This window comes from Macrobrachium nipponense, chromosome 2, assembly GCF_015104395.2.
Source record: "Macrobrachium nipponense isolate FS-2020 chromosome 2, ASM1510439v2, whole genome shotgun sequence".
Taxonomy (NCBI): Eukaryota; Metazoa; Arthropoda; class Malacostraca; order Decapoda; family Palaemonidae; genus Macrobrachium; species Macrobrachium nipponense.
This window is the reverse complement of record NC_087201.1, coordinates 60789966-60817628: the sequence shown is the minus strand read 5'-3', so window position 1 is coordinate 60817628 and position 27663 is coordinate 60789966. Positions and strand designations below refer to the sequence as shown.

Genomic DNA, 27663 nt, shown 5'->3' with positions numbered 1-27663 from the left:
TTTATGTTAAGCGTTACAACTAACTGGGAGGTTGAGTCCTTGATCATTTCTCATACATCTCATGATTTTTATGATAAAGAATGTTCACAAACAAACCAAACTAAATGACCTTGGTGGTTTTCTTTGAATGCTGTCATCAACAAGATTAAAGTTGATTAATGAGCAACTTTAGCCTGGTTGGAAACAGTATCTAAATATAACTGCCATGGTAATTGCTATTACCTTTGTTGGCATGGATCTGCAAACATTCTTTACAATAAGAATAATTCCATAAGAGATTTTAGGAAGTCTTAACCATTGAACACCTTCACTGTGGAACATGACGAACAATCGAGGCAAGTTAAAGGTGAAAACAAAGTAAGTACTTTTTCATCTGTATTAAATCTTAGTTTATTGTTAGAAGTGCGTTTGAAGTCCTTAAATTTTACGAGGACTATTATCCTCATCATCAGAGGGAATGAAACTAGACCACAATTTATACACGGACATTATTTTTATCGGTTTCCCGCTTGATATTTTGACTACTTGACCATCATGAGCAAACGGTTTAAATCTAGAGCATTAGCTTCCCTGACGAATCTGGAGAGTTTAGTCTCTCTCAGAACATAGCCGGCATTTGTCAGTTCTAAAGCATTAAAAGATTAATTTTTAGCTACCAAGTTGAATATACTTAACATAATCCTCTTTTCATTCCTTTTGCTGTACCTCTTCATGTTCTCTTTCTTCTGGCTTACTTTCCACCCTCTCATTACAATTGTTTCATAGTGCAACTGCGAGGTTTCCCTCCTGTTACACCTTTCAAACTTTCTTACTGTCATTTTCTTTTCAGTGCTGAGTGACCTCATAGGTCCCACCACTTGCCTTTAACTTAAATTCTATGTTCTATTCTATTCTCCCATTGTTAGCCAGATTACGATTGTTACAACTGATGACATAAACCCTACTTCGTCCTTTTTAGTTTTCTGTAAAAGAAAACTATTGAGATGGCTGTATTTCTTTCTGAATGCAGTTATTCTGTCCACTCTCAGATCTTGAAAATTAGTGAGGCTAGAGGGCTGATAATTAGAATGTTGATGATCCACCATAGAGGGTATATACATGGAGTTGCGATCTCTATACCAGTACTATGTAGTTCGGTGGTCTTCCAGCAGGACGGCGCTGCAGAGCCTTGCAGCCATATTTAAAGGTCTGGTAACCCCAAATTGAACAGGGGATTAGTGCAGTTTAATGAGTAAATGTTTAGCAAACTTTCAGGGTTTAGTGAGTAAGAATTTAGTGAATGAACCAAACAAAAACTTCTTTCAGTTTTCTTCTGAAGATTGAAAAACAAACCCACAAAATCACTGTGTAACGTGTTTACTTCTAAGTATTTACATTTAATTTTACTCCACACTCGAGTACTTTTAGGCCCTATCTGTGGCCCATTTTCAAGAGATGTTTGAGTTGTCAGCCTGGGTCAAGGCCCAGCAGTCTTCTGGAACTTCTTCTCGGTGAGCTGTCATTTATGTGATGGCTGTTCTGGTTTCTTGTGAGTTGCTAATTCCCTCTTGTCGCTCTTATGTCCTGAGCTGATGGTCAATGGGATTAACCCTTGTGGACCTAATCTCCAGGTCAGCAGGGTCAATCTTAGCTTCTTTTATTATCAAAGCTCGGCTTATGGGATCTTCTGAGGTAAAACCTTTGTTTCCTTCTATTACTTTAATCTCTCTGATGAGTGCTCCTTCTACTACCCTACGGCGACTAATTTTATTGCTTTTGTATATAAGCTTACTATTTTTAAAATCCATCTTATGGTCATTTTCCCAACAATGCCTAGCTATAGCACTCCCCTGAGAGTTAAGCTGTACTGCCCTTCTGTTTTCTTGGATTGTAGTCCTTATTCCCCTACCTGATTCCCCCACATATTTGCCTCCACAATTGTTGCAAATGATTATGTACACCCCCGCTACATCATCTGTATTACTGTCTTCTCCTTCCAATTTATTTTTACATACTTTGTTTTTTACGGTATTGTCAAAGGTAAACAAATTTATATTTACTTTCTTTCATTTTTGAAGTGATTTGTTTCATTGTAGGCATAAAAGGGAAGGCAACTATTTTCTTGTTTTCTTTATTCCATGTACTCTCTACATTTGCTCAGTAAAATATCTCCCTAGCTTTGTTGAGTGCCCGTTTTCTGAACCATTCTGGGTATGCTAATGCATCAAAGCTTTTATCGACGTAATTTATTTCTTGCTCTATCTCATTGCCCTAAGAAATAAACCTGTTAGAACACCTATTTTTATATCATGACTGTGAAAAGAGAAGAAATGAATATATGAGTTTGTATGTGGGCTTTCTATATGTGCTGAATTCATATCCTGTTTCTTTCTTTCTATGAGTATGTCTAAGAAGGGTAGTTTATTATTGTTGCTTTTCTCTAAAGTGAACGGGATGTTGTTATCAAACTTATTGTGTTCGTCTAGAAAAGTTTCTATTTTATTTTCATCACCTAGCAGAATAGCAAAAATTTCATCCACATATCTCCACCATCCTTGCAGTTTTAAGTTAGGGACAGTAACATTAGGAACTAGATGGGTTTCGAAATATTCTATCTAGATGTTAGCGAGTATAGGTGATCATGAGGACCCCATAGCTACTCCATATTTCTGTTTGTAAACTTGTCCCTCAAACGTGAAATAAGTATCACTGACACATAATTTAATCAACTCAAGCAAGACGCCTATTTCGATGTTTGGATTGAAAATACCTTCATTATGTTTAGTCTGAAGGAATTCTAATACTTCATCTAAGGGGACATTGGTGAATAATGCTACTACATCAAAACTAACCACGTGTCCCTTTATATTCTTTTTCTTAACTTTGTCTATGAAATCTACTGAATGTTTAATATGTGATTCTGAAAATATACTTAAGTATATTCCTAGTTCTCCAGCTAACCACACAGCTAAGGAGATTTAGTATCGCTCTGAAAGGATTAAAAAGATACAAAGATATTAGAATTATGAAAGCTGACAAAGGGGGTAGCATTGTTATCATGAATAGTTCAGAATATAGGGTTAAAATGTACAGGCTACTTGATGATGAAACTACTTATGCTAAAATAGAGAATCCTCCAACAATCCCAAAGCTTCAAGATACCTTTAATCAGAATGTGAAGAAAATAATAAGTAGACTAGGTAATGGGAAGGACATGCTATGCAATAAATTATTCTGAACTTTCATATATTTATGGCAGCCCCAAAATACACAAGGAGGGCTGCCCACTACCCCCTATTGTTTCTAGTAGGAAATCCCCTAACAAAAACTTAGCTGTGTGGTTGGCTGGAGAACTAGGAATCTTCTTCTTCTTCTTCTTCCCAGCTTTTTCCCATTTTTATATGGGGTCGCCGTTTCGGATGAGCCGTTTCCATCTATTTCTATCTTGCACTTCTGCCTCATCAATTCCCTTCTCATGTAAATCTCCTCTCACACAGTCCTTCCATCTCTTTCTTGGTCTCCCTCTCTTTCTTCTTCCTTGCACCTCCACTCCCATAGTATGTCTCCCAGCGTGGTCCTCATCTCTCCTCAACAGGTGTCCATACCATCTCAGCCTCCCCTCCTGCACTTTCTTTGATACTTCCACCACCTTAGTTGACCCCCTTATGTAGTCATTTCTGATCCTATCCACTCTTGTTACCCCAGACATCCACCTAAGCATTCTCATTTCTGCCACATCCATCTTCTTCTGCTCTGCTTTTCTCATGCTTGCTGTTTCCGTACCATACAGCATTGCTGTTCTTACCACCGTCTTGTGAAATTTTCCTTTTAACCTAAGCGGCACTCTTTTGTCACAAAGAACTCCCGAGGCCGCTCTCCAGTTGTTCCAGCCTGCCTGTACCCGATGTTTTACTTCTTCTTCCATACTTCCTCCAGCGTTAACAAAAGATCCCAAATACTTAAACTTATCAACTCTCCTTATTTGCTCTCCACCAAGCTGAATACTTTCTCTATCATCCCCCTCTATGGTGGTACACATATATTCTGTCTTGGATCTACTTATTCTCATTCCTCTGTCCTCCAGTACTTGTCTCCATCTTTCCAATTTCACTTCCAGATCTTCCCTGCTCTCTGCACACAGAACAATATCATCCGCATACAATATGTTCCATGGTACTGTCTCCCTTACTTCCTCTATTATAACATCCATCACTATGTTAAATATAAATGGGCTCAGAGCCGACCCCTGGTGTAATCCTACTCTCACCTCAAAACCTTCTGTCTCCCCAACACTGCTCCTCACTCTGGTAAATACATTCCGGTACATCTCTTGTATCAATCGCACATACTTCTCTGGCACCATCTTCTCCCTCAGGCTCCTCCATACCTCTTGTCTCGGGACTCTGTCATAAGCCTTTTCAAGGTCAATGAATACCATATGTAGGTCCCTTTGTCTTTCCCCGAATTTCTCCATTATTTGCCTCAGACAAAATATACCATCTGTTGTTCCCCTTCCCTTCATAAATCCCATCTGCTCTTTACCTATTTGTACTTCTTCTCTCAGTCTAGCATCTATCATCCTTTCCAGTATCTTCAAAGTGTGGGACATCAATTTAATGCCCCTATAATTACCACACTCTTGGACATCGCCTTTCCCTTTAAAAATTGGGATCAATATACTCCCACGCCACTCATTTGGTATCTTTTCCTGTTCAAGGATCTTTATCATAAGATCGTACAGTATATCCACTCCTTCATCTCCTAATGCTTTCCATGCCTCCACCGGGATCATGTCTGGTCCGGTTGCCTTCCCATTCTTCATCTTCTTCAGTGCATTTAGTACCTCTTGCTAGAAAACCTCATTACCATGCCAATGTTCACTTGCCCATCCTCTCTTATTAGTCTATTATTTTCTTCATTTAACAACTGTTCGAAATATTCTTTCCATCTCTTCACAATGTCTTCCTCCTTTCTAAGCACTACACCCTCTTGATTCTTTATTTGTTTGATGTGTGTATCTTTGGTGCTCTTATTTCTAGCCTTTGATAGCTTCATCATCTTCTTTAATCCTTCCTTTGTCCCCAGCTCATTATACACATCATCATACGACTTTGCTTTAGCTTGGGCTACCACCTTTTTCACCACCTTGTTTTTCTCTCTGTACCTATTTCTGTCTTCCACTGACTGTGACTCTTCCCATCTTTTCTTTGCCTCCTTCTTATCTTTTACTACTTTCTCAACAATGTCTTCATCCCACCACCAACTATCCTTTTCTTCCCATATGATACCAGATGTCTCTCCTAGCAGCTCCTTTCCATGCCTTCTTATTACTGCTGCATTTCGTGCCCACCATTCTTGAACATCTTCAATCCCTATATCAATATCCTCCAAAACCCTCCTCTTAAACTCTCTCTTCTTATCCCCTTCCTTCTGTAATTCGTACCATTTAATTTTCCTTATCCCTTTAGCTTTGGTTTTTCTTTCCCTTTTCAACTTCAAGTCCATACATAGCAGCCTGTGTTGGGGGGCTACATGGTCGCCTGGAATAACTTTGCAGTTCTTGACCTCCACCAGATTTATCCTTTTATACAAGAAAATAGTCTATCTGGGAGAATCTTCCCCCACTCCTATATGTTATTAGGTGTTCCCTTTTCTTCTCAAAAAAAATGTGTTTACTATTGCCATGTCGAATGACACAGCAAAGTCCACTACACTCTCTCCTTCTGGGTTTCTCTCCCCATTCCATGGCCCCCATGCACCCGCCCAATCGCCTCATTTTCACTTCCGACATGGCCATTCAAACTCTGCCCCAACTATCACCCTCTCATGCTCTTCCAGTTCTTGCATTATTCCATCCATGTCTCTCCAGAAATTTCCCTTCTCTTCTTCTGTGCAACCAACTTGTGGTGCATATGCGCTTATAATATTCAGAATCTCTCCTCCATAACATATCTTCAATCTGATGATACGGTCATTCTTTCTATGCACTTCTATTACCGAGTTCTTTAGTTCACTAGACAGTACTATGCCAACTCCATTTCTACCTTGTTTATTTGCTCCACTATAATATAGCTTATATCCATCTCCCAACTCTTTAGCTTTATTTCCTTTCCACCGCTGGAGAACTAGGAATATACTTAGGTATATTTTCAGAATCACATATTAAATATTCAGTAGATTTATAGCCAAAGTTAAGAAAAAGAATATAAAGGGACACGTGGTTAGTTTTGATGTAGTAGCATTATTCACCAATGTCCCCCTAGATAAAGTATTAGAATTCCTTCAGACTAAACATAATAAGGGTATTTTCAATCCAAACATCGAAATAGGCGTCTTGCTTGAGTTGATTAAATTATGTGTCAGTGATACTTATTTCACGTTTGAGGGACAAGTTTACAAACAGAAATATGGAGTAGCTATGGGTCCTCATTATCACCTATACTCGCTAACATCTATATGGGATATTTCGAAACCCATCTAGTTCCTAATGTTACTGTCCCTAACTTAAAACTGCAAGGATGGTCGAGATAAGTGGATGACATTTTTGCTATTCTGCTAGGTGATGAAAATGAAATAGAAACTTTTCTAGACAAACTCAATAAGTTTGATAACAACATCCAGTTCACTTTAGAGAAAAGTAACAATAATAAACTGCCATTTTTAGACATACTCATAGAAAGAAAAGAAACAGGATATGAATTCAGCACATATAGAAAGCCCACACATACAAACTCATATAATCATTTCTTCTCTTTTCACAGTCATGATATAAAAATAGGTGTTCTAACAGGTTTATTTCTTAGGGCAATGAGAACGTGTGACCCTTGCAAGATACAGCAAGAAATAAATTACATCGATAAAAGCTTTGATGCATTAGCATACCCAGAAGGGTTCAGAAAACGGACACTCAACAAAGCTAGGGAGATATTTTACTGAGCAAATGTAGAGAGTACATGGAATAAAGAAAACAAAAAAATAGTTGCCCTCCCTTTTATGCCTAAAATGAAACAAATCACTTCAAAACTGAAAGAAAGTAAATATAAATTTGTGTATACCTTTGATAATACCGTAAAAAACAAAGTATGTAAAAATAAATTGGAAGGAGAAGACAGTAATACAGATGATGTAGCGGGGGTGTACATAATCAATTGCAACAACTGTGGAGGCAAATATGTGGGGGAATCAGGTAGGGGAATAAGGACTACAATCCAAGAAAACAGAAGGGCAGTACAGCTTAACTCTCAGGGGAGTGCTATAGCTAGGCATTGTTGGGAAAATTACCATAGGATGGATTTTAAAAACAGTAGGCTTATATACAAAAGCAGTAAAATTAGTTGCCGTAGGGTAGTAGAAGGAGCACTCATCAGAGAGATTAAAATAATAGAAGGAAGCTTCTTTTATTATCAAAGCTGAGCTTTGATAATAAAAGAAGCTAAGATTGACCCTGCTGACCTGGAGATTAGGTTTTCTGCCCAACAGACTTTTGGTGACCACTCCCTTACCACAAGGGTTAATCACATTGGCCATCAGCTCAGGACATAAGAGCGACCAGAGTGAATTAGCAACTCTCAAGAAACCAGACAGCCATCAAATAAATGACAGCTCAACAAGAAGTTCCAGAAGACTGCTGGGCCTTGACCCAGGCTGACAACCCAAACATCGCTTGAAAATGGGCCACAGATAGGGCCTGAAAGTACTCGAGTGTGGAGTAAAATTAAATGTAAATACTTAGAAGTAAACATGCTATACAATATTTTTTTGGGTTTCTTTTTCAATTTAGTGAATGTTCATGTTTTATGAATGTTTACTGTGTGTTTAGGGTTTAGTGAATGTTATTGAATGTTGACTGTGTAAGTATTCAGTGAATGTTCAGTGAGTCTCTAGGGTTTTAGAATGTTTTGTGAATGTTAGTGAATGTTTAGTGTGTAAGTATACAGTGAATGTTTAGTTATCTTTGTATGTTTTAGTAGATATTCTTTTGTGAATGTTTAGTATGTAAGTATTCAGTGAATGTTTAGGTGTTTAGTGCATGTTTAGTGTGTAAGTATACAGTGAATGTTTAGTTATTCTTTACGGTTTTAGATACTGTTTTTGTGAATGTTTAGTATGTAAGTATTCAGTGAATGTTTAGGTTTTTAGTGCATTTTTAGTGTGTAAGCATTCAGTGAGTGTTTAAGATTTAGTGAATGTTTAGTGTCTAAGTGTTTGGTGTGTTTTAGTGAGTGTTTAGGGTTTAGTGAAGGTTTAGTGCGTGTTAGTGTTCATTGAATGTTTAGTGAATATTTAGCAAGTATTTAAAGTTTAGTGAATGGTTGGTGAATTTTTAAGAGGATTTAGGCAATGTTTAGTGCATAGCATTTAAGTGAATGTTTAGTGAATATTTAGCAAGTATTTAAAGTTTAGTGAATGGTTGGTGAGTGTTTAGGTGTTAGTGTATGTTAATGTTCAGTAAATTTTTAGTGCGTTAGTATTCAGTGAATGTTTGGTGAGTTTTTAGGTTTAGTTAATGTTTTGTGAATGTTTGTGTTTAGTGTGTTTAGTAAATGTTTATTCTGTAAGCATTTATTGAGTGGTTAGTGAAAGTCTTGTGATTGTTAGTGTTTAGTGAATGTTTAGTGTGGGATGGTTATTAATTTGTTAGTGTTTAATGAGTGTTTAGGGGTTTAATGAGCATTTAGGGTTTAGTGAGGATTTGGTGTTTAATGAGTATTTAGGGTTTAATGAGTGTTTAGTGTATAGTGAATGATTAGTGCATAGTGAGTACTTAGTGTATAGTGAGTACTTAGTGAATGCTTAGTGATTGTTTAGTGTCTGATTAATGTTTAGGGTTAAGTGAGTGTTTAGTGAGTGCTTGAGGTATAGTGAGTATTTAGAGAGTTTAGCATTATATGGGCGTTTAGTGTTTGGTGAGTGTTTAGTGTTACTGAGTGTGAGTGTATGTTAAGTATGCGTGTTTAGTGAGTGTATGTAAGTGTGAGTGCTAAGTGAGTGTAAGTGCATTGTGAATTTTAGTGTTTACTGATTGTACATTACTGTTTAGTTGGTGCTTAGTGACTGTATGCAAAGAAATTCCTGTAATTTACAAGAACCATTTATGCTTGACACTGCTTAGATCCAAGAGCAGCTGCTTAGGCCTTGACCACAATGATTGGAGTGCTTAGGCCAACCTGGTTTTGTAAGGTAATTTTTCTCTGTGAAATTGAGTCCAGTAATAATGATAATAATAATATCAACAACACTAATAATAATAACAGTAGTAAAAATGATAACATTAATAATAATAATATTAAGAAGATAATAATAATAGTAAAAAAGATCAAAATAATAACAATAAAAAAATAATGCATTAAAGTACCGCACGTATGGCCGCCCGAAGTCACACTCTCGGCAGGGAGATCACCACTCTAGTGATTGACGCTCTATCTGATCCACCCTTCAGTCATCAAACATACCAAATTGCAGCCTTCTAGCCTCACTAGTTTTTATTTAATTTAAGGTTAAATTTAGCCATGATCGCACATTCGTCACCGCTGTAGGTCCCAACAACATAGGCCATCAATGGCGGTGACTGAAAGTTTTATGGGCTGCGGTTGAGTTTCATACAACGTTAAACATTGTACAGAAAACTCAGTTGCTTCGAAGAACTTTCGGCGCATTTTTATTTGTTTACAGCAGTATCCAGAAACTAAAAACTAAGTTAAAATGGGTTCTGGTATAATAGTACTACATGAATGCTGGAACACGAGAAATATTAGTCGAGAAATAACAATACCCAGAGCAATAAAAACCGAAAGAATGCTGAGAAAAAAAATATTTATAAGGTAGAGAAAATAATTTGGTGTAGAAAGTTGTGATACTGAAACATTTTATTTAATACTCCAATAAGAGAAATGTCACTATATGGTTTGCTTAGTCCTTTTCCACAAATACAGGTCCCTCAGATTTTAACACGCATTTCGTAGCCGTGATATTTGAATAGAATAAAAACAAAGCGTAACGTGTAGCTATGCATCATTCAAGAAATCCTGCCTAAAGCATGTCCTCCTCAAGTGACAATTTTACCAGAAGATTATTTTCCCCAGAAACCACAGGATGCAAGATATATGGTGCGGGGTTGGAGCCCTGCAACAACAATCGTTTTGACTTCAAATACTACGACTACTATAGACCAACTGTGAAGGAACCTTTCATTGAAGTAGCAGGGGGAAAACCAACCTTTCCTGTTCCTAATTTAGCTTCGGGGTAAGTACAAAGAAATGTCTTAACAATAAGGAAACCGCAGGTAGCATGTAAACGTGGAAACTACTTGCTGACAGTACTGCTATGCTCAGAACTGATGCTACATGATTGCATAGGATTTCATTCAAAATTCATTAACTGGAACCTAAAATGCTCCATTTATCTGTTATTTCAATGCTAAAATACGGTTATTGCATACGCTACTATAAGGCCAAAGAGTGAAATCTGTTATATATTAAAAAAAAAAAATATATCACGTGTAGCCAAATTTCGGAATAAACACTTACAAAACATTTTCAAAACTTTCGTTCACTCATCGCTGATGCATTTGACTAAAACGTAGTCGTTGTCCAACCTCAATGGAATTGTTAAATAAAAAAAAAAAATGAAAGAATTGTCATGACATTAATAAAGCTTCCAAAGCAACCATAATATTTGAAATTGTCCTGTTTGATTGCTTTAACGTCTCAACGTTGAAAAAATGTAAATATGTAAATTCAAATGTAGAATGCGCCCACTGATAACAACGCGTGAGTGGAGCGTGTGTGACACAAACATTAGAGTGGCGCTGCAACAAGAACCATTGTTACTTGCTACTCTACAGTGAGTAGCAACACTGAAATTACCCTGAAAACATTTATTTTATATTTATTAGAGGAATATTTGGATTTTCATACAAATAAAGTTATTTATGATGATTTCTTTCTTAACTACATTAAAAATGATGGCTTACTGGCAAATTTTCACCTATGCAATTTGTCTTATCAAAGCCAAGATTTTGTTCCTAGGCCTAGGTGTGTTAGATTTTTTACTTTACACTTACCGTTCACTTCTCTATATTAACAATTTCTGGACAGAAAACATATAAGGTTCTCTACACATTCTTGCACTTCAAGTTACCTTATGAAAGAATAAATTATAAACCAAAAGTGAGCAGAAGGACCTTTAAAAACGAAGTGTTCCATACGCCTTGATATTAGGTAATACTATTAGCTGTTTCTATTAATAGCCATCTTCTTCATATAATCAAAATTATCATCATCTTTTATTCCTCAAAGAACAGGTAATCTCTACAAATAAATTCATTAGTAACAGATTAGTACATCTCAGAAGGCTTAGATGATTTTTTAAGACCTATAAATCATTTTGCAACATACAGGCAATTTAAACAGCTTAAAACTTCAACATTAAAGAACCTTGTTGTAATTCATATTCCTATTTTTAGTAGCAGATTTATCTCAGAAGGCTTAGATTATTTTTTAGGCCTATAAATCATTTTGCAACATACAGGCAGCTTAAACACAGCCTAAAACTTCAACATTAAAAAAAACTTTTTGTAATTCCTATTTCTATTTTGAATATGTTGTTTTGACTGTTGAGTTTATTAGGTCTACTGTTATAATGCTTCAGGCATAGTCATGTTGACCAGTCCAAGGAGCATGTTAAGTGCACTGTCATTGATGGCGCCACTAACCTTATCACTAACCTGAACTAAACAACGTAAAAAAAATAAGTTCAAATTACACATTACGAATAATACCAATGCATAAAAGGGATCATATTTACTATATAACCATGAGGCAAATAGTCCTAGCTGTGAATTCACAAACTTTTCGACATGTATGACATTAGAAAAAAAATAGTTTAACACAACTTGGCAACGTCACATTGAGTCTGAGAATGTGGAAGATACAAAAAGAATCGTGTCGCATCAGATTTGAGCATCACTGTACGTACCTACCGCTATTGTTATTGGAGCCTACCTAAGTCTGACCTTGGGTGTGCCAGCACAGTTTGATATTGTCCCTCTGTGGTTGTACCCATTTCTCTATCTGGACCTAAAACAATTCCATGAATAATGAAGATTTGCAGATGCTAGATCGGTGATTGATGCCTTTTATAGCAATATCTTTTCTGTTCACTTGTATTTAGGGTCTGGTGGCAGCGTTCCCTTAGTGAAGCATCACTTCCTCTGCCATACCAAACCCTTTTAATACTTTCTGAGACTAGCTGCCCTGTTGTGAGTACCAGTTATTTGTAGCTTATCGAATCCTATGCTTATTTATGAGGCAAACTGCCAAGTTGTGAGCCTCGTGTACTCTAGCTAATCCAGTCCTTTCCACCAGTCTGGGACTAGACCTGGATGTCTTAATCCTAGAGAAGTGGAAAGGTTTGGATTCTACAAATAACTGGTACTCACAACAGGGCATCTAGCCTGAGAAAGTATTAAAGGGTTTGGTGTGGCAGAGGTAAGTGATGATTCTCTAAGGGAACGCTGCCATCAGACCTTAAAAACAAGTGAACAGAAAAGATATTGCTATGAAAGGCATCAATCCCCATTCTAGTATCTGTACGTCCCCGAAATATCGAACTACAGTAAAGGTGCAAATTTAAGTTCAGAAGACGACAGAATCTTTTTACTACACCATTGGATACAGAGGTCAACTTTTAAATCTTGAAACATAAATGGTGCTGTTTTACCTAATTCCTCTTCGTGTCTTCTGTGGGTTAACTGCCCTATTTCATACTGTATTCTCTCCTGCTGGAAAGACTCCATGCGCCCCACTGGCTAGACCCATTCCACAAGCACAGATGGGGAAAGTAATGAGGCATTGTGTGCATGCTGGCTAGATTAAATGCATTCCAGGCTAGATGAGGTATGATTTTGCCTTTAATGGCATAATAAAAGCTACAGCCGGGTTGCTTTTAAAAGGATTCTCTTTTAAAGGTATTGCAGCTCTTTCAATTTGCCATCTTATTTTTCTCTCCTTTTATTTCATTAGATTTACTCATATTGTTGATTTTGTTTCATTTACTATTCAAAATTCATTTAATAGCTAATTTTATTAAATTCTGGACATCGCCAGTTCTTTTTTCATTACCGGCTCCTGAGGTGACTTGTTCAAAGAATTTGTCTAATGCATTTATTTTCAATTTAGAACGAGTCTGCTACGGAGCTAGCCCCTCCCTTGAAATTGTTTTTATTCATAGAAGTATTGGCGCATGCAGTTTCATCTTTTGAACTCAATGTCAGAATATTTTCATGAGTTCAACTGGAAACTTTGTTGTTGCAGTTTTCAAAGCTCCTCTTTAGAGCAAAGTTTCCTGGTAATTTACCTTTTCCGTAGTCACTGTAAATCTGCGGTGCAGTCAATGCACAGGGGGTTTCTACTGAATTGCTTTGACTTGATATCAAGTTTTTCATCTTAACACGATTTCTAGAGTTGTGAAGAAAAATAAAACGTCAATTAAGAAATTTGCTGCTTGTACACTTGTGACTTTTTTATACTCGCAAATATTAAGCCATAAAAGTCGTTTTTATATTCAAATATTAAGCCATAAATATCGTTTTTATATTCAAATATTAAGCCATAAATATAATTTAATATCCAATTCACTGTACACTCGAGCAGAATACTATTGGCAGAGCTTCATGATTTTTCGTCCAGCTGCCTGACAGACAATTCATGCCTTATCAATCTATTTTTCTTTTCAAAGATTTAAGAAATCTTATGTAATGATGTTAAAAAAGTCCCTGATATCTTTGGAATATCATGTTATATAATTGTGTAAAACTATTTTCCTTAATAGAAAAATTTTCTGACGTGAACGAAACTTAAGTGATAACGTCATATCACAACCACTGACACATAACTAAGTAGATAGGAGACACCTGTCATTTAGTGTCATTTAGAAAGTATCGCATAAACATAATCCTTATATTGTTATTTCAATATTAAGTTGAAGGCAGTTGAACGAGTCCATTTATTACATTTTGCAGAAAACATTGGAAATCACAAAATGCCAACAAAGATGAAAAAAAATCAATTATAACCTTAACAGTGTGAGTCCCCATGTGACCTCACTATGTTGCTTTCAATGCCGTGATGTGCTCGGGAATCGGAAGTCAATGTGTCATTTAGCAGTCAAAGAAACATTCCCCGCTCAGCGAGAGACAATTATTGCACTACATTTGGTGTAAGTTTCTATTAGAGAGATATCAAAAAGCTTAATATACCGAAGAGAATCATACATAGTTGAACTGAATTGTTTAGAGAATGACAAAGTTTAGAAAATGAGCCTAGAAGTGGAACTCCTCGAAGCACCACAAGAGAGCAAGACAATTGGTGTAACACGAGTTTATGCAACCAGGAATCATGGCTAGGTCTATGCCTATGACTGGTGTCTGATGAATTACTTTAGATGAAGAGGGAGAGATTTTTAAAAACACGCTTCAAATCTATATTGAATAAGCAAGTCTACCTTTGTTGGATGGGAGATTCAGTTAGTCCTTTTTTTTTTATTGGTGTCCAGTGAATACCGCTGATAGGTAGGGAAACAGATTCAATGATGCATGCATTTTTTTTCTTCAAAACCTAATCCTCCTATACGGGAACCGCGGCTCCCCCACATCTCAGGCTACTCCGAATTCTCGCTACCAATTCCATCGCGTGAAAGCAGCACTAATGATAACGGTTATTGTAAAATTCCCCCACTGGCAAACGAAGCCTTAAAATGCATATGTTTATAGAACCTTTTTCTGCTCAAAATAACTTTTTCTTTCGTTCCCCAAAACATTTGCATAAACTCGTGTTACACCCTGCACGATCGTTGCAGCTTTCAAAGAACAACCCCTGATTACAGCTGTAGGGTTTTATTGTGACAATATCTGAAATAGACTTAAATGGCAAAGTCACCTTTCTCATTTCCTATCCTTTCAGCTACTTAAAATATGATTATGGCAGTAGGTCTAGGCATACATTTGAAACTAATTTTGATTAAATTCTATTTAGAAGAAATAAATAGCTACAGAAAGATTAACCCAAGAAAAGTTTTATGAAAGTGAGCCTTTCTTTATGTATTCATCAGTTTTGACTCCCACAGCTTTCTAACGTGTCTGTATGAAATAGGATGATATACAAGGAATTGGATGAAAAAAAAAGATACTAAATTGTATTCGTTTGATTTCTTATGATTGCTTTTTGACAGAGATAGCTAGATCTGAGTAAATTATGTTAAGGAATAATGAAAAGGACAATAAAAAAGAGCATGACCAATAAAAAAGAGTAACAGGAATAATCAAGTAAAGCAGATTATTATAGATATTGTCAATTTAAATAATAATTCACATTGCGCATCCGAGAGGGTCTGCTGCTGAAAATAGACCCAGGCTAATCAGGAGTCAAAATCAGAAGTCAAATTTAGGTTTACTAACTGTGTTATGCAAATTATTTTATTGATGATCAAAGGACAAAATGAGTTGAATCACACTTTGCTATTAAAGAATATTGACAGGCTAAATGTATTATTTATCGGCTGTAGGTGACGAACTGATGATACCCACTACAGTACAATACGTTGGGTCATGACTCTATCGGCTGCAAAGCCAACCTCCAAATGCTTACTTATACCATCGAGGCCTTGATACCATGATACCACTAAGCCTTAGTTGTTGAGAATGAAATTAGAATTCTTTGATATGTTCAATAAATGTTCTCACTTCTAATTTGACGAATTCATGTATATACTCAATTCTAATTTATTTCGTGTGTAACATCTCTGAAAGGAAATATTATTTATTGATAAGTAAATAATCTGGCACCTGCATTTAGCAATATTTCCATAACGAACAATGAATTAAGAAACTAAGCCAATTATTAATGGGCCGACTGATAGGATTCGAACCGATGCCAAGTTTAGAAGCAACGTTCTTGCTAAACCAGAAATCGTTTCTAATCCTGCCGGTGATGAAGCGCTGATCATTCATCATTCTCTTTGGTATATGTTTTCCCCAAGGTGAAGTGAAATTAAATTCAACGCTATGTGGCTTAATATTTATGCCTTCTGCAGAACTTCGTCCTTTTCGTTTTTTCAAACATCTATACCAGTTCACGGTTTTATGCTCGACTGAGAGTTGAGCTGTCAGCATCCTGATTGATGAAATAAAAGACACATGACCCTGAAATGATGGTAGGTTATTTCTCTCTCTCTCTCTCTCTACAAAGTGGTTATATGATCCTCTTCCATAAACGTTCAAACACAGCCCTGTTTAGCTATACTGTACAAAACACCATACCTATATTTGTATAGCCAAAAAAATACAGTATGAATACATGCATAAGAATTTTGTTTGTACAATAGGAATTGTTCCTTTTCCTTTCTGCTTTCCATTTGCATGAATGCTTTAGTTTAGTAAACCAGTTGATTTTCATTTCCTTGGGTATCTTTTTCGAAGGAATACAAAATATTTTAAAGATTTGAATGTAATAACCAAAATGTTACCATCAAAAGAATGAAGGTTTTGTAATGGTCTTCCTTTGTGAGCACACTCGGTTTAATTATTCATTATCGTAGAATTTGCTCTTCAAAGTTCAAACTCGTCATAAACTGTCCATTTAATATCAACTCCAGCGAGCATTCTGGAAAAGCGGTTGACGGCGACGCCGTCACGACTCGGTGGGAAGGAGGCAGCGTCGGGGCTTGGTGGATGGTCGATCTTGGAGCTCATTACGTCGTCTACTCAGTGGTCATCGTGCCAAGACCTGGCCCCTTTGCATACAGATTTCAAGCAGTAGAGGTAAGAAACAGACTTTTTAATCTTTTGGGCATTGTCCCTCTGTAAAATAAGGAGCTAAAATGAGACTAATGTTTACGATAGTAAGGAAAGAATTGTTCTTTGTATTATGGCGCCAGATTATATGCTGTTGAGACGAGAGCCTCTCCTACAAAACTGTCTCCCGGAGAAGCAGGCTCACCCACATCAGTCCCGGAAACTCGGAAATGCAGTCAGCTGGTGCCTTATAGTCAGTAAAACCTAACAGTCATTACAGAATGGTTAGCATTAAGCAGGTTATAAAAATCCGAGTGTAACATTTGTGGCCAATTCTCAGATGGCAAAGGAAGTTCCCCATTTTGACATACTGCAGTAACGAAATGAAGGGAAGCTCTAGAAGGGGCTGTATCGAGCATTATGGTTGCTACTAACCAGAGTCGCCTCAAGATTTGTTGAGTCTTCTCTACTTTTGGTGCAGTGTCTGGTATGATTTCCTTAGGTGACAAGGGAGTCGGGGATTCTTCTTCTGTCCGTTGCTTGATTAAGTGTTCCTCGTCTAATTCTCTGACTTATCAAATGATTGCATTGATGACATCCGTGATTAATCTCTTCATAGGAAATTATCATTAGAGATTTTGTCATGCTCGTTTGATTCCTCACATACGTCATTCGTTTTGAATTATTATGTCTTCGCTAACTGGAAAAAACAGCCAAACACTGAAGTCCATGTAACTCATTCAAAGAAATAAAGGTTCACCAAAAAGTGAAACTTTGTCTACCCAGCGTGCTTATCATGTTAACAAAGAAAGTAAATTGGTGGATCAGCTGTATAAATTGGAATTGACTAAATATTGTGGATTCAGTCCTGCATACCTCTAAGCTATAAAGGAAGGGGCGGTGAATGTGGCAAATCTTCTCAAGTCCTCATCACCCTGAGTGTCTTGAACACTGACGTAGAAATATTGAGATAAAATTAGTAGTATAGTTACATGGGGATTATTTTTAAGTCAGTACACGTTGCACGGAAATTAAGTTTCTTGCTTCTTTCTTTACTTTCGACAAGTCATTTAAACAATTTTGAGTTAGAATAAAGTTGACAAGGCTGAAGGAAAGAGTCAGGCAAACGTTCGTGTTCACAAAAGGAAAGGTATAACAATTTTATTTATGTACAGAGAGAGAGAGAGAGAGCAATAAAAATGTAAAAAGATCTATATCATGGACAAGGGTGACTGAGTGAAGCGGTAAGATGATAATGATTCTAGTGAGAGAATTAAAACCTAAGTGGCAGAAAATTTGAGTTGGATCAAAAGGCAGCAGCAAAGATTGAAGAAGAGCAGAGCAAAGTGGGAGATGGGGGTTCAAGGGAGTACCGCCGTCATTGCACCACACAGGGTGCGCTGTAGGCATTGATAAAGGTTCTTTCCAGCGTCCCTTTGGCTCCTAGCTGCAACCCCCTTCATTCCTTTTACTCTACCTCCATTCATATTTTTCTTCCCCCTGTAGAGGGTAGTGCTGTCAGTATACCTCAAGCGGTTCACTGTAGGCATTACTTAAGGTTTTTTGCAGCATGCCTTCGTCCTCTAGCTGTAACTGCTTTCGTTCTTTTTACTGTACCTCCTTTCATATTCTCTTTCCTCCATCTTACTGTCCACTCTTCTAACAGTTGATTCATAGTGCAACTGCTTTGAGGTTTTCCTCCTGTTACACCTTTCAAACCTTGTACTGTCAATTTCCGTTTCAGCGATGAATGGCCTCGTAGGTCCAAGTACTTGGCCTATGGTCTAAATTTTAGATTCAGTTCAATCAGTTGAACCTATCTTTCTTCCATCTGGTGATCCTGACCATCTCCTAAAAATGATTTCATAGTGCAACTGCTTTGAGGTTTTCCTCCTGATGTACAGTTCAAACCCACCTACTCTTAATTCCCTTTACAGCACTGAATAACCTCGTAGGTCCCAGTGCTTGGCCTATACTCTATATTCCGTTCCATCCCCTTTCGTTTAACCTGCGCACATTTCTTTCAGGTTCGAGGAGGTTCTGAGTACCGCGGTGACGGGGACTTCACTCAGTGGGACTTGCTTGGTTATTACGAAGGCCCTTCCTCCTATTCGCAGGGTCCCATTTACTTCAATAAAAGCCAGGGCATCTGTGGACGCTACCTCGCGGTCAAGAGAATCAACTCACTCACTGACGTCTTGGCTTTCATGGAACTTTATGCGTACGTGGTCAAATAATCATCAACCAGTCTCACAAACTAACCCTCTGAAGTGATTAGATTTTGCATTGGATAAGTTTTTCTGTACATCATGCTTTCCAGTACTTGTAACAGAAATTTTGATGCTAGTAAGTATGTGCACACACTTATCTACTTAATGGTTGTTAACAGTGTTCTAGTATTAGGCAATTAGTATCCCGAGATGGTTAGATATCCACCTGTTTAACAACAATCATTGCTCCTCAATGGCGTGGTCGGTATGGTGTTGGCGTGCCACCTCGTTGGTCGCGAGTTCGATTCTCAGGCATTCCATTGAGGTGTATATGTGTATTTCTGGTGATAGAAGTTCACTCTCGACGTGGTTCGGAAGTCACGTAAAGCCGTTGCTGAATAACCACTGGTTCCATGCAACGTAAAAACGCCATACAAACAAACATATAAAACAACAATCTTAAAGTTCGATTAGGTTTCACCCCTTACTTTGTCCTTCACTAATTATAAATCATATAACCGTGTTTTAACCTCTCGTCCAGTAGTGGGATTCAAACATTTGTCAGCCGGCTCTATCACAAAAACCCTGTCATTCTGTCAAATTTGCTCCACTGAGGTTCAAACGTTCATCTTGGACTCTAGCAAATAAAATGATCAGTTATAATTATTTCCCAAATAAAATGTCTAATTAATAGTTATAATTACTTCCCAACTAAAATGTCTAAATAATGGTCAAGCATCATTATAATAAAAGTGAGGAGTGTCTTTATGTTACTATACTATATACTAGGCAATAATTTCAATAACGTGAAGATATATCCATACACTACCAGTATGCTACAAGTGTTTGAATGTTGTGCTTTTTTTTTCAATCACCATTACTATTCTTATGAATCATGTGTATTACTGTTTATAGATTTTAGGATTATGTGTAATCTTCGGAAAGTAAAAATAAAAATACCCTACTACCGAGTTTGCTGATTGACATTAAATGCTGAATAGATCTAAGTATGGGGCCGCGTCGGGTGTTTCCGTGGAAATCGACTTTTTCTAAAGTATTTTGGTTGCATGTTGAGAATTTACTGTTATTTTTTGTCGGTCCACTTTAATTAACCCCCTTTTATAGAATTACCAAATGCTGCAATTCTGTAAAAGGAAAAATAATAAACCACTTGTTGAAATACACTAACGACACGTTATCGTATGGGATGCGGTAGACTGCCGACCTTGAATGGCCAGTAGATTGTGGTCGTTCGATTTAGACTATTTATTGAGAGAGAGAGAGAGAGAAAAGCCAGATTTTCAATCTAGCAGCTAGCGTAGTTTTCTCGGGGAATTGCGTCTTTATCTGGCAAAATGTTTAATTCAGTCGTTTTCTGGAAAAGGTAAATATTTCAGTAAATCATGAACTGTATATTTGCATTTTAGTTACGTTATTGCCCTATTTTTTTTTTTTTCCTAATGAACAATACCATATGAAAGAAACCTTTTCGTACGAGCAAGGAGAATCTGATACATTTCTTGTGTAAGAGTTTAAAATTAAAAGTGAATATAATAATAATGATAGATATGAATAAGCATGATATTATTAGTGTCACCTTTTCTTATGCATTCTCTATTATCAAGGTCAGTATGACATTTAATTGCAAGACATACAATATAATATATATTTATATGATTGTTGTGTTTTCCCTCCATGCTAGTGTAGCAGGTAAAATATTTTTTTTCTCTGAAATATTTCAGTTAATAATACAAGCATGAAATTTGGTAGGTACATATCTTCTCCATGTGCCACTTTTTGAAAATTACTCGGTGTCCAATCAAAATTCCAAAATGGCCGCTAGTCAAGGTTTTAACATGGGACTCAAGTGCCTCTGGTCATGTTTTTCTGCATTTGATTTGGTGGTACACATTTTAGGCAGTCACCAAGCATAAGTAAAATGCATTTATGTAAAAGATTTTATATAGAATATATAAAGCAAGATGGCACCCAATGTGGCGGCCAAAAACCTTAAATAATCACGTCTCAGGATTCAGTATGCATGGAAAAATGTCGTCCTGTTCAATATGATGATTTGCAAGTCTATATATAATTGAGATGGTGGTTTTATCTTTAGTTTAAATTTAAAAGAGTGAATGTCAGCGCACAACCAAGGCACATTGGGGACTTCACTGTTGTGTAACTCAACATGGGGTTCAATATTAGCTAATCGTGGTTTACTCATGCTGCACTTAGCTTTGCTTTAGTGTAGTTTAGTGTCCCAAATGCTGTCTTAATAGCTCCATATCAATTAGTTGGCAGAAATTGCAAATATAGTTGGTAGATCTAGTTAGACAGGTGCGCCTGAATTGACAGAAAGTGCCACTGTGTTAGAGCTAAGCCAAGGGTAAGTGGGGCTGTACATGGCTTGTTCATGTACTTACCTGGATGGTGTACAAATCACAGGGTACTTAGATGACATTGGATGAATGACTGGGCTAGGTGTAGGGTGACTGATCCTAGTTGTATCCCATACATCAATGTGCATATCAGATAAGGTGGTAAAGGGACAGCCCCTTGACCTTAATTAAGAGCTCATAATGGCAAGTGTAAATTCAATCACACGCAAAAGGAAGACTGGCTGGAGCAAATGTTGTCTTTGCCAGGAAGTAAAGAAAAATGAAGGTCTATCTTCACCCTTGGCTTCTGAACATCATAATCTTGAACATGATAGGTAGGTAATGATTTCAACCAATGCTCCATTGTTCCAGGAGATTGGTGAATACTGCTTAACTTTGACCCAGCAAGCACAGGACAGGAAGAAGTTAATGAAGACTTACTAGGCTTTGAGGAGGTGTCAAAACAAAAGCCAACAAAATCCACAATTTAATTTCTGGTATTTTGTTGTCAATGGAGCTGACTGTGTTTCTGCTGATAAGATCATTCCACGAGGCCAACTTCAGCCTCTACTGTCAGCATTAATGGAGCTGATCCCATACTTTTTTGCCAATAACAACACCAATTATGCCCGATGGTTGCCTGTTCACCTAAGGGGACTTGATGACTCCGGAAAGTAGGCACCCAGCATTGGCTCATGAATTAATGAAGGGCAACTTTGTTGTGCATAAGACAAGTATGAATTCTTAGCACTTGCTCTTGATCAAGCACATGAACAGGCAAATGCTGTCATTAAGGGTGATGGTGGAGCCATTGGGTTCACTGAAAATCCATCAGCCCTAAGGAGATGGATGGTCTCTGGCCCTGACGTGAGTCATCTGGTGTCCCTCTATGGAACTGAGGCATAAATGAAAGAGGCTAGTGATCACTTTTTTCACCATGAGAAGACCACATGCCTAGCAGATATTCTTTGAAAGGGTCCAGAAATTGTTTCAGGTCCTGCAAGCCTTGGGAAACTCTTTCCAGAAAGACAGTGTAGATTTGTTTGCAATAGACTCCAAAGATGTAGCTCATCCTAGCTCAGTTGAGCTTGCTCATATTCACTTAGAGAAGGGAAAGCCCCAGTACAAGTAATTTGTGAAAGGCTTCACTGATAATCCAACCTCATTCTACGAGCCCATCAGGAAGAATAGGCTTGACTTCTCTCAAAATAAGCCTGTTGCAGAACCAAAACAGAAACAGCTGAAAGAAGAATGTCAGGTTTTCTGCAAGGTATTCATATTGTGTCAAAGCAGGGAATGTGACCTGCAGGAATTCTTTAAGCATGGTAATCAGTTGTTTTCTGCATATGTGACTGAGGGTGGAAAGATTTACAGCAGTCAGAAGCCTCAATCCACCTCCATAATTGAGAAACACATCCTACTTCTGGACCAATAGCCAGAAGCAGATGACATCATCATTGATGGTTTGGCTTTGATCCATGCACTACTACCCAAAAGACCCAAAACTTTTGCAGACTATGCAACCCTTGACTTTCTTCCAAGAATTAGTGCCTATGCTAATGTGTACAAGTCAACACATGTTGTCTTTGATGTGTATAGTTCATCAAGTCCAAAAAGGGGACATCGGGGAAAAATGCCAGGTGACAGAAAAGAACACCTCCTTCAAACAGGCAAAACTTCTTGAGACACAATGACAACAAGTCAGAGATGTTTCACTTCCCAGCAGACAAGATTACTCAGATGTCTGCACCAAATTTGGTTATTGTGACCAAGGGAACCCAAGCACTTAGCACTCACAAAGTGAGTCTACTTGAACTGGGCAAGTGTTCTCTTGAGGAGGCAGACAGCCACGTCTTTGTCTTTGCCAGATATGCTGCAGGACAGGGGAGCAAGTCTATCATGGTCAAAGCCAATGACACAGATGTCCTTGTCACTGGCCTGAGTAAGTTCCCAACTATCCAAAGCATGGGTCTGCAGCAGTTGTCGCTTGCATTTGGCCAAGGATCTGTCCTTGCCTTCAATAGATTGGCTTTCACAACCTCTACAACACTGTTGGTCAAGAGAAGGCCATAGGCATGCTGTTCTTCCATGCATTTACACGTTGTGATGTGATTTCAGCCTTAAAAATAAAGTAAAGAAAACAAAATGGCATACATGGGACAGTTTTCCAGAGGCCATTCCATATTTTTCCAAACTCACCCGCTGCCCACCAACCATCAAAGATGATGATTTGAAGATTCTGGAGAAGTTTGTAGTCCTCATGCATGACAGGTCAAGCACTGTTGACAATGTGGATAGGCCAGACTTGACTTGCTTGCCAAAAAGCGGAGATCATATGAAGCCATCCCTCCATCCAGAGCAGCTGTGCCTCAACACACCAAATGTTCAACATATCAGGAGGGTTGTGTATGGGGTCAGGCAATTCTGCACAAGCCAGAAGCACAGGGTCCAGCTGACTGGGGTTGGGGAAAGATTGGCAAAGACTGGAAAGTCTTCTGGACAGCCAACTCCCCCATTGCAAAGAGTTTGAACAGCATACAAAATGTGGCTGCAAGTCTGGTTGTCATGGCAGGTGCAAATACAGTCTTGGGTTTATGTGCACAGCTTTGTGTAGCTGCAAATGTGAGGTGTACTCATCATGTGAGGTTAACTATAATGTTGTAAATGATGCTTCAGATACATCTGAATGAGAATTTCGTCACACTAAAGGGTGACACCATGAATCTTTAAAATCTTGCATTCATTTCAGGCTTAAAAAAAGACACTGGGAGTGCTCGAACATAGATATGATACTTTATCATACTCCATTATATCCTTGTGCTTGAATACTTTTCAGTTCAGTAGCATTATGGGGTCCCTTTCCAAGAAATCCTAGAAACAGATTCTCTGGCCTTATAAATGTAGGCATAGATAAAAATTTCCTGTCTCTATCTTTCTTAGTTGCAGAGTTATCGAGCAAACTGTTTCATGGCGGGCATTTTGTATGCCATCTTTATCACAACGATAAACATAGAAGTAAGAGTTCTGGTGATATCTTTAATTAACTCTTCCACCCAGGATGACTTTACCTGAATACTGATTGATGTATTAATTTCAACAATGATATCCTCAAAGTATCTTAAAAAGTGGTGGCCATATTGAAATTTTGCGTGGTCACCTAGATTTTTCAAAAGAGGGTGTTAAACTGAGCACTTGTGCCAAATTTCATGCTTGAATCATAGACTGAATTATTTTTCTACTTATCTGCTGCATTAATACCTAATCATGTCTTATTTCCTTCTCAGGCAGGAAACTAGTCTGACGTCATAAATGAATTTTATGGTACGAGTTAAAAGTTGCGTGCTCTACTCAACTAGTTATAACTGCCTATTCGGGTGGTCAACTGGTCGTTACACTTAGCCGTTTGCCGAACTCATAAAATTCCGTGAGATAGTTTGCACGACCGGTGCAAACCGGCTGAATCCCACTACTGCACACATCTCTGCACCACTGAATTGTAGCCTACATTAACAATTAATATTTTGCATCTTTGACCCCAGCCACTGAATACTGGTGTTGAGTGGTGTGGGGAACAAAGATAAAACTGAAAGAAGTTTAGAGGTAAGCAAGACTAAGGCAATTGTGTTCCGAGGAAGGATCAGCTTAGTACAACCTTGAGGCATGATTGCGTCTCAGCAGAGTAATCAGTGGTATCAGGTTTGACAGAAGTAGCAAACATAATCAGACAGGTTCAGCTGGAACTCCAATATTGGAAGTCAGGGATTAAATAACCAAAGGAGGAAAGAAGAGATCAGTCAATGGAGAGACAGAAAAACGAAGCGTAAGTAAATGGGAAGAGAAAAGAAGAACGAGACCAAATGAAAGCAAGAGAGAGAGAGAGGCTTGAAGCTACTAGAAAGAAAACGAAATTGGTCATGAAACGGTTTGTGGAACTAAGGGAAGTAGAGTATGAGGAAACAGGACGACTTGGTAGATCTGAAATATTTACGGGTATTAACTCCTTAGAGGTTCCAATGTTTGTATACTATTGAAAATAGATTGGAATGTGGAGTTACATATCCTTAGAGGTTTTACTGATAAGGTTTGCACGCTTCAAAGAAAATTACTGTAATTATAATACAATATAATAGAAAACACAAAAGATGCTGGTATGAGATGGCTTTCTAAGTCATTATCACTAAATGGGGTGCGAGAAAAGAAAGCAGCCCAGAGGAAACACTTTTGGGACTCCTTGGTTGAGTTTACCCGTTATTAACATCATACCAAGATGCCCTCTGAAAAGGTACGGGCTTTTTGGGCCTTGATTACTGTCCAGGTCACCTGCTATATTTCCCTTGCAAGTTTTGCCATTTTTACATAAGTGGAGATATGGAAATTCTAGAAAGAAGCTTCTAACTACAGATTCTTGTAGAAGATCTAACTCATTGCTACCAGAGAAGTTTTTCTTTTATTCAAATGACAAAAAGTATTTAAAATGAGATAAAAATTTCCATGAGGGCCTTATGCAGCGTATTTTACTTTACTTTGCAGGAATAAAAGTTAATAAAAAAGGAAAGGCGCTTCGTCATTATACTCTCCAGCTTCTACGTCCTCCCGTTCTTAGTTGTGACCCCGCGATCAAAATTTACACAATGCTGACTCCAATCTGTTTCGAGGTAATCATAAACGAATATGGAAAAGACGTTGATCGTCTAAAATTCAGGGGTTCTCAAAGTGGTCGATATCAACCCCCAGGGGTCAATAGGACCATCCACGGGGTCAATGAATAGTCAGGGGGTCGATGAATAACTAACGTGTCGGAGAATTAAGTTACATAAAATCGTACGTCTAAAGTTCCAAACATATTTTCTTACTAGGTGTTACTTTTTTATTATCATACTGAATGTCAAGTACTAAACTAATACTACTCAAAGTGATTCTGATATTGTTTTTATTATTATTATTATTAAATGCTAGTCTAGGGGGTCGATAGAAAATTTGAAACTTCATACGGGGGTCGTGGAGTTAAAAAGTTGGAGAACCCCCGGTCTAAATTGTCAAATGTGCTCGGGATACGTTTCCATTCAGGGAACCGAAGGGATACAAAATGACACGGAGAGGGAGAATTGACATTTGGGGCCTGGCCACTATTGAAATGTTCTTTCCATTTGAGGATAAGAGCAAAAAATGTTGTTATGACGCAAGTGGGTGACTTTTAATGCTAAAATGAATTTAATTCATGAATGGCTGATCCGGCTAGACTGATAAGTGTTGCTCGTTTGATAAACTTAGGTAATGATGTCAATCGCTGAGCGACGAAATATTTTATGGACTGTACATTAATGGACCGAGTTTTTCTGCGACAGTTTAAGTTAATAAAGTGTTATGCGGCTGAATGTATAATTCACACCAAGGACGTGGTCTGTTCCAAAATTAAAAGTAGTGTTACTAGACGATGATTTACATCCTATCATGTCAAAAAATATTTGTGAATGAACCCACTTAGCGTTAGCATGTCTCCATTCCAGCGCCTAGTTACTAGCCATTTCCCAAATAACTATGTATTATTCTAAATTGTCTTTTTCACAACTTATTACACATGTGTGTCTCGCTGGCCCTTCACACACGCATACGTACATTATACAAACACACACACACACACACACACATATATATATATATATATATATATATATATATATAAAATCTATTAATGTATCATATATATATAATCTATAATATATATATATATATATGTATATATAAATATATATATATATAATATATATATATATATACACCTGGTTACTACAGTTGTTCCCTTATCTGGAGGAGCTCCCCTTAATGAAACGCGATTAAAACCTTTAAACAGCTACTAATCTCTTTTCAGCGTATGGCAGGGCGCCATCTGTGATACGTGAAAGGATTCAGCGAAAGCCGTCCAAGAGCTTATACGAAATTTAGTAATTTTAAGAATCTCGGCTGAGATGATGTTTGGTCAGTGGCTAATGCCACTTGCTAGGTGAAGATACAGATAAGTTAGGGTTAACACTTGATTTCTTAAATTAAAGCAAATGAAATATGTGTGACTCGGTAATCACGGTTTTTTTTTAAATAGCTCCATTTGGAGGTTAACGTCCTCTGTCGCCATGGAGACGAACAAAGAAATGAAGCTCGCGCTCAGTGTAGCAAAGAGGCCGCCAGGAGACAAATTTCCGTGGGGTTTTGAATCTTGCGATATTTATGTTAATTCATTCACTGTAATATTATTATTTTTTCTTTTATTTTTACGTGAAGTCAACACGATATGGGGTTAGTGCACTCCGCG

General features: G+C 37.6%; 1 protein-coding gene across 3 annotated transcripts in view; it reads left to right on the top strand.

Annotated features, from left to right (window-relative positions):
- LOC135220634 (uncharacterized) overlaps positions 1–20489 on the top strand; it is a 68675-nt gene extending 48186 nt beyond the window's left edge. For all 3 annotated transcript variants that reach the window (XM_064257953.1, XM_064257952.1, XM_064257951.1), the window contains exons 3-5: positions 10062–10221; positions 16630–16795; positions 18796–20489. In XM_064257953.1, the coding sequence (XP_064114023.1) occupies positions 10062–10221; positions 16630–16795; positions 18796–19005 (536 nt within the window). In that variant the 3' untranslated portion in view covers positions 19006–20489. The remainder of the gene's footprint in view (positions 1–10061; positions 10222–16629; positions 16796–18795) is intronic.
- The last annotated feature ends 7174 nt before the right edge of the window (positions 20490–27663 follow it).